Below are 8586 nucleotides of genomic sequence, written 5' to 3' on the forward strand. Positions count from 1 at the left end.
AATAGCACTAAAGCAGATGTTGCTTAAGTGTTGTGTTGTTGGTTTTTTTTTTTTTTTTTTGGTTTTTTTTTGGGTTTTTTTTTACACATGTGCGGTTGTAGAGAAGATGTTTGAAAATTTGTCAATTTTTGGCAATTTTGCCCCACCCCTAAGGTCCAAGGGGTGTAAGAGTCCTGAAATTTACAATTTATGTTCCCTTGTCCCAGAGATGCTTCATGCCAAATTCAAAAAGAATTGGAGTAGTAGTTATCAAGAAGAAATAATAATAATAATAAAAAAAAAAGATGCTCAATTGTTAACGCATGACGACAACCGATTGCAATTTTAAAAAATTATTATTTACTAATATGTTATTAATTATGATGTAAATATTGTGTCATTTTAGATAAATATGAAGAACATTCCAGGCATTGTCCATAGGTTATTTATCATAGCTTGGACGCGGAACATTTTTATCTTGAATATTTTTAGTGTGTTATTCATTTATACCATGAACATCCCTCTTAAATTTGCGTCAAATAAATATATCTCATTTCGTTTCTCAAAGACCACGCGCAGACCGTGTGACGGCATTTTGAAAAGTGCATTGTTATTGAAAGTGACTTTTCTTAACTTTCATGGAATGGTCTAGCGTTTTAGCGCGCTGGAGGGTTTGGTTTTTCAGGACGTGAATTTAACCAGGGGCTGATTGGTGCGGAAGGGAATGTTCATATTTAGTGGATCTCTCATAAAATATGAAATGTTTCATAATATAATACACTAGAAACAAATTTAACCAGAGATATAAATAGAAATGTTTATCTACTGCCTACTGCATAAAAGGACGTGACCCAAAATTTTTATGACACTCTTCATATCTAATTCTATTTAGAATGTGGCAGATTGCGGTCGTCTTATTCGGAGTGGCTAATGCCGTCCAGTAAGTTTTTTTTTTTTGGCATTTTTAAATATTGCAGACGATGCAGGATTTATTTTCGCAAAAATAAGGCATGTCTGTGACTTCTTTTGTTACTGAATTTGACTGGTACGATAAATTTCTTCACGTGTATGAATCGACAAAAATTTTTGCAAAAAGCCTTCCAAAACATTCTAGAGGGTACCTGGTTCTTTCCGGGGGTTCACCGCCTTAGATATTTCCATAGGTAAACTACGTTATTTATAAAACAAATAGGTCGAATGGATTAAAATTACTTGTAACATTTGTGTTTACATTGTACACGCGTACACATATCTCAGAATATATATATATATATATATATATATATATATATATATATATATAATTTCAATGTTATTTGTTACAACTGTTTTGATTGGACAAAAATAAAGCTGAACAATAGTTTACACATCAATAAATCCAAAAACGCGATGTATTCATACACGCCTGAAAACAAATAACGTAGTGCGGGGAAACTATTTAATTTTTTGCAATTGTTAATAAGTAAATGAATTGGAATTATAAGAATCAAACATTCTTTTTGAAGAATTCATCGATGTGTAAACTCCGGACATTTTCTCACAAACTTAACATAAAGGTTTTGTTTGATTTGTTGATTTTCTTCTTGTTGGAGGGATGGATATGATTAAATATGCGTTATTTTTTGTACGTGTACAATGAAATAAAATAATCAAAGTTAATAACCTTAATAACAAAATTTTGCATCCCATCTGTTTTTGTATTAGTACCAACCGTTTAGCACCTGAATATGAATGAATTTCACACTTATATTTACTGCCTAGCTACTGAAATTTATATTGTCTTCTGTTGTCTTTTATACCTATTAGAAGAGTGTTTATCGAGATAAAAAACAAACTGCAAATGGAATTTAAGGCTGAAATTTATTTAAAGCTTACCTAAACTTTTTAGAATTATCTAATTATAATTGGACCCTTTAATTATTTTTAATCATCAGTTTTTTTTACTTAATCCATATAATTCCCGGTATTGTTCTTATCTTATATCGTTTATGATGAAAAATAAATTACATATAGAAAACATATGAAATGAACATTGCATTGCAATTTCTAAAAAAAAAATAAAAAAAAAAATAAAAAAAATCTGAAAACCATTCGTCGCAAAGTATAGTCCCCTGCAAATATTGTACATGTATTTAGTTTTTCGGATTTGAAATAATGCAGTTAAGAACATAGAATTTATTTATGCTGTTAAAACAAAATTAACAGTAAAATTCATAACACTCGCAACAGATGCACGAATTTCAGGAGGGGTCATCTTTTCAAGCTGATATACAGAAGTGACCCGAATGAACTAACGTAATCCCGGTAATTTTCGCTTTCAAAATTCCGTGATAACGATTTGTCTTATCATTTCACTCCACAATGGGGTCGAGGCCGTGTTTTCATGTCGTGTCCAAACATCATACACATTTGAAAAAAGTGTAGTCTGACCGACACGTATAAGCCGCGTAAGGGTAAATTTTCAACACTATGAAATACTGTAAAAATGGTTATTTACGCGTGAGAGAAATTTACATTACTTACACGGTCACGTAACTGATAAGCGCGCGTGGGTATGTTGGATGTGGGTAAAACGCGTACTTAAATAACCAACAACGTAAATAAGCATTTTTACAGTACTAGAATACTATCAACAATGAGATTTGTTAAGGTTACTTGCGTTAATATAAATTTGGGCACATGTATTTTCCATTGTCGTGGTTATAAAACACAGAGGTGGGCTCAAATTTAACGTTTTCAAGACAATTTTAAAAAGAAAAGGTAAATATCAAATAAAATCAACAGTTCGGCGATGGTGTAGCGATGATGTGGTGACAATTTATGTCTTTATTTGTTTAACAGGGTTGACTTTCGTCCATACGACCACTCCGCTGAACTTCTCTTCAATGGTTCCGACTTCAACCACGATCACATTTTCTCACGCCAGGAGTTAGAACAGGAGTTTCAAAAATACGATGCCGATGGTAAAATCACCGAATTATTCATTCTCTGGTTCATGATTGATTGAATATTGTTTAATGTCCCTCTCAAAAATAGTTCACTCATATGGAGATGTCACCATTGCCGGTGAAGGGCTGCAAAATTTTGGCCTATGCTCGGCGCTTACGGCCTTTGATCAGCGAGGGATTTTTATCGTGCCACACCTACTTTGACGTGGGACCTCGGTTTTTGCAGTATCATCCGAAGGACCGTCCAATTTAGTCGCCTCTTACGACAAGCAAGGGGTACTAAGGACCTGTTCTAACCCGCCCCCCCCCCCCCCGGGGGGGGGGGGGTGACTGAGGACCTATTCTAACCCGGATCCCCCGGGGGATTGAGGACCTATTCTAACCCGAATCCGGGAGGGGGGGGCACTGAAGACCTATTCTAACCCGGATACCCACGGGATCATTCTCTGGTTCAAAGAAAGCAATTGCAAAAGTTTTGTGGGGAGGGTTGTTGCTGAATAATTTACTTCAGACGACCCAGAGCTGTGGAGAACACTGCCGAAGTGACGTACCTCTGGAATACATAACATTTTTATCTTTATAATTATGCTCGGAATAAAAATGAAAGGGCACTATCACCGCGTCCAACGGAACATTTGGGGTGTTAACTATGCAAAGACCGGGGTGTTGATTTTTCACCGCTTCGGCAGCGGACAAGACGAGTTCATTTCCAATATTTTACAAAAAAGATTCATTGTCTGATTAAATCTATTACTGCACGGAAGGAAGACATGGCAAGGGTTTCTTAAAACTTAATTTGAAAATTTTCTGTTCAAATCGTGTCCATGTCCCTTTAAACTAATGACAAAGTAGATGTATGCCTCGGAGTTTTCGCAAACAGCTCCGCCCAATTTGAGCAATTCGACAACAACAAAAAAAAAAAACAACAAAAAAACCAAAACCAAAAAAAAAAAACCCCCCAAAAAAACCCGATATGCGTCGAGATCTTGCAATAGAAGCTGAAGTCCAAACAACTAATGGTCCTAAACTTTAACATGTTACGAAAACACGTTCTTCATCATCCAAGGTCTCGACGCAAATCAGGTGACTTTTTGTTGTTGTTTTTTTTTAGCCAGATTCTCAAATTGGGCGGGCGGGGGTGTTCGCAAAAACTGCAAGGCATACATCTACTTTGTTGTTAGTTTAAAGGGACATGGACACGATTTGAGTGGAAAATTTTCAAATTTTATGTTTTCATTTTTAATGTTTAGAATGCTTACCTATAAGGTATTTCTAATGGTCAAGAAAAATTTGCGTGTCAGTTGTCAAGGTACGTGGGAGATACAGAGCTCACAATTCTTTGTTATGTAAACAAGGCTCGTGCCATGCTTTTGTTTACATAGGTTAAATATACTGGTAAAAGTTTCGTTTACAGAAGACTTTTTTCAATTCATAAGTTAATTTCTGAACACAATCAAATAGTTCTAGTGTTTGACACATCTCATTTTGGTTTAAACATGCTATTTGCTATTAAGCAATCTATATGTAAACAAAAACATGGCACGAGCCTTGTTTACATAACAAAGAATTGTGAGTGCTGTATCTCACTTGTAACTCAACAATTGGTATTCAAATTTTGGTTGACCTTTAGAAATACTTTAGTTAAGTATTGTAAACAGTAAAAAAGGGGAAAATAAAATTTGAAAATTTTCAGCTCAAATTGTGTCCCTGCCCCTTTAAGAAACTCTTATTATGCCTTCCTAGATTTAATCAGACAATGGAACCTTTTTGTAAAAAATAAAAAAACCAACTGGAAATGAACTCGCCTTGCCCGCTGTCGAAGCGGTGAAAAAAATCAATACCCCTGTCGTTGCATAGTTAACATCCAAAATGTTCCGCTGAACGCGGTTACTATATCATAGTTAGCGAGAATCATCCAAAATTTCAAAATATCCGAGGGGTTAACCTCCAATATCACTCCGCTTCCATATTTCCGGACCGTTTTACGAGTACATGTTTAACACACACGCGCGAGCGCGCGCGCAATTGTGTGTACATGTGTGGATATCTGTCAATGCGTACAAAACATAATGGATATACATGTATAATGAATAAATGATGGAAATGATATCATGAGTTACATTTTTACCAAGGTAATACGAATAAAAAGGTTTACTATCTTACCATGTAATATTTTTATAAATATAATGATTTGATTTGATTTGATGTTTTCCGCCACACTCAACAATTTTTCAGTTATATAAATATAATTAAGAAAGAGAGAGAGAGGGAGAATTAAAAAAAAAATGAAGAGAATTGTTTTAGATAAAAATAATGAAGAGATAAAGGTTTTTAAAAATGAAAATAAGGAAGAGAAATAATCAAGAGAAAGAATACAGTATCCCAGCGCCGAATGCAAAATGGTGTTGTTTATATAGCCATTATACATGTAGGACGACGAAAATTACATATTATAAAAGTCGTGCATAAATGTGCCTTTTACTGCTTCATTCACACTATAAAATAGGTGATGGACGTGTTTCCCGCCATGAATATACCACGTATGTGACAACTTCAGTTCCTGAACTCCATGATTTTGCACATGCGCTCTACGATGACTACGATGTGTCTGGTGACCACCATTTAGATCATCATGATTATGATATGTACTACGCTAAACTGGACGCTGACTGTAAGTTCACGACCTTCATCTTTTAGAATTAGAAATCTACGGAAGCCGATAGGTGCCAGGGTATAGAATTAATATTCATTTAAATGGCGGATGTTTTTGGGCCTTGATTTGTTGTTGCTACCCACCCTTTTTTGTGGGCAGGCAATATTTTATGCTAGTCTTTTTTTTTTTTTACACATGTGTATGCAATAGGGGTCGACCACACTATTGGATGATTTATTTTGTGTATATATGTTATCTTTCTTAATGTTATTTTTATGTATGTAACAGGAGATCATCTAGTCATCTAGTCATTTGCATTAGAAGTCCACATTACTTAGCATTTTATCTTACGATTTTCACAGTTTTTAAATATTTAACTTTCTAGCGGATGGATCTGTCACGCGCCAAGAATTTGTGGACTATTGGGTGAAGGTGAGTGCCTTACATTATCTTCAAATTATAAGACTTATCACATACGATTTCCTATCTTATATTCTACTTCCATTTCCGTCAAAATTCTCAGTCGTTGAAACAGACATACAAAACTTCTCAAGATTCATACGCACATTGTTCACAACTACACAGCGTATTGATGAGGAAATGGCCATCATTACAAATTTGTACAGATATCAAAGTCAAAAACATTGGAAATGTAAAAATCTCTTTCTAAGCATAAACTTTTGTGACTACCTATAATTTTCGTTGTTTTTGTACAAATCGCCCATGAACAGGAAAAACTTCAATCTAATAAAAATGTGTTATTCTCGAGCGACGTAATTTTGCCGCACGAAAATAAGCTATTTTACAGAATTCAGAAGAAAAACTTAATCTACATGTTCCTTTTCTTTTTTCGACAGTTGTTTCAAGCTACAGAGCACCTTCACGGTCACGGTCATAGCGGTCACGGCTGAGTGAACATAGTTACGAAAATAAAAACATGCACAAATCTGTTTTAGAAATATTTTTTGTTTTTGTTTTATTCGTTATGATCTTGGAACACATATATATGGTGTTTTCATGAACTACAGTCTGGGATGTTTAATTAGACCTTTAAGCAAAATAAAGCAAATGATCTATTCAGGGTGACAAAAGGAAATCAAAGTACTGAAAGTACTGATGGGAGTTGATTTTATGTAGATTTGCACCAGATGCTTCTAGGATTGAAAATTATTTTTCAAAAACTACAGAAGTACACTAAATATTAAAAAACTTATGCATAAACGTATATTGTGTCTCTATAACAATCAATGCGCAATAATTCATGTCTACATACGTATGAAAAGTGAAGATAACGAATAGTCATCAATCTCATAACTCCTAAATAGACACTGGTAAGTTAACACATTGCCTGGATTGTATTTTTCTATTCGAACATATTATATACTGTACTCTTAAAATCGATCATTTTTGTCAAAATATGACACTACATTAACATTCTAGCAGAAGAACATATTTGAAAAACTCCACACATAACTTGATAATTCTAGGGTTTATGCCATTTTCCCCCTACAACTCCGCTTACAAATTGACATGACTTACACAACTAAACAATTTTTCATAGCTTAAAGTGCAAGAACTTGTATTTAAACCTCAGACAATTACTTATCCTTTATCTTTTAAATTATCTAGGATCTCTAAGTACATAACTTCGTAAGCATCGATAAAATAATGACAGTAAAATAGCTACAATTCATTCAAGTTACAAAAAATAGCCACGTGGTCTCAATTTTGCATTTACGAAAAGGTGAAGATAATGATCAATGATCAATTTCATAACTCTTAAAAGGAATACAAAATTAAGAGTTTGGAAAACACGGAGTCCTGTGCATATCAGAGGTTGAATCAGCCGCCTAGGAGGAGTAAGCATCCTCTGTTGACCGGTCACACCCGACATGAGCCTTATATCTTGATCAATTAGACGCACAGGTCCCATTCCCCCTCTTTGTATTTTAATGATATTTCATGTGTTGTTGTTTTTTTTATAATTTAAAAAAATTAACCTTCAGTATTTTTATTTACATGGAATACACAAATCTCGCTTAGAAACCGTGATATGATAAAAATAACTAAATTTATATAACGCATTATATAAAACAAATTACTCTAAGGCGCTTTACAAGAGTAAGAAAATGGATGCAACCAGAAAACAATTAAATGACAGTATGACATAAAATCTTATATCTGTAAAATCATTATAATTAAAGACCCAACTTTAAGTTAACGCCCCCAAATTTTACCTGTGTCGTGATCAATGATAAGCCGCTGGTCAATCAAACTTTTAACAATAGAGCTTAGGTTGATTGACGTTTGCAGAGACCGTGGTCTACAGCTACCTGAGAAAGATGTTTTGATAACAATCATGGCTAATGATGACCGGCAGTCTTCAGATCTCGAGGAAAGCCACAGTATACATGAGTTTTAATAGTTATATTGCCCATGCGTAAAACTGTTACAGTAGTTTAAAAAATGCTTCTGTTTGAGATACCACATGGATTATAAATTACACAATCAGAAATCAAAAAATAGTAAAAAAGCATAAATAAGTTATTGAGATATTTCTATTTATAATTTATCACGGCTTTATATTTAGAGAGAGAGAGAGAGTTACTGAGATATTTATAATTTATCAGGGTTTTATATTTATAAAGAGAGAGAGAGAGAGAAATGTGTAAAACTGTAGCAGTAATATAGATGAAATAATATGGCATGGCAATAGTGTTGCATACGTATGACAATAATTACTCATTTAGTCAATGATTGAGAGTAAGGGAGAGAGAGAAAGGGGGGGGGGTAGACTAGCTATGTGTCAGCTTCTGTTTGGGATACCATCGTTACACAAACACTACGTCCACAGAAACCCTAAAGAGAGAGAGAGAGAGAGGAGGGGTGTCTACTTCGTGTCAGCTTCTGTTTGGGATGCCATCGTTACACAAACACTACGTCCACAGAAACCCTAAAGAGAGAGAGAGAGGAGGGGGGGACTTCGTGTCAGCTTCTGTTTGGGAT

At 34.5% G+C, this 8586-nt stretch overlaps 1 protein-coding gene across 1 annotated transcript; it reads left to right on the top strand.

Moving 5' to 3' along the window:
• The first annotated feature begins 618 nt into the window (after nt 1-618).
• On the top strand, nt 619-6530 carry LOC125679125 (uncharacterized). Its single transcript, XM_048918091.2, has 5 exons — nt 619-919; nt 2821-2942; nt 5434-5598; nt 5966-6012; nt 6438-6530. Exons 1-5 carry the CDS (start codon nt 873-875, stop codon nt 6489-6491), a joined length of 435 nt encoding a protein of 144 aa, XP_048774048.1. The 5' UTR covers nt 619-872; the 3' UTR covers nt 6492-6530.
• Nucleotides 6531-8586: the final 2056 nt, after the last annotated feature.

This window comes from Ostrea edulis, chromosome 2, assembly GCF_947568905.1.
Source record: "Ostrea edulis chromosome 2, xbOstEdul1.1, whole genome shotgun sequence".
Lineage (NCBI taxonomy): Eukaryota > Metazoa > Mollusca > Bivalvia > Ostreida > Ostreidae > Ostrea > Ostrea edulis.

Excerpts from the sequence above, each read along its gene's own strand:
- LOC125679125 (XM_048918091.2), top strand. The coding sequence starts at position 873 with ATGTGGCAGATTGCGGTCGTCTTATTCGGAGTGGCTAATGCCGTCCA. Across the intron at positions 5,599-5,965 it reads CGCTAAACTGGACGCTGACT|CGGATGGATCTGTCACGCGC; the intron begins GTAAGTTCACGA and ends TTAACTTTCTAG. Across the intron at positions 6,013-6,437 it reads TTGTGGACTATTGGGTGAAG|TTGTTTCAAGCTACAGAGCA; the intron begins GTGAGTGCCTTA and ends TTTTTTCGACAG.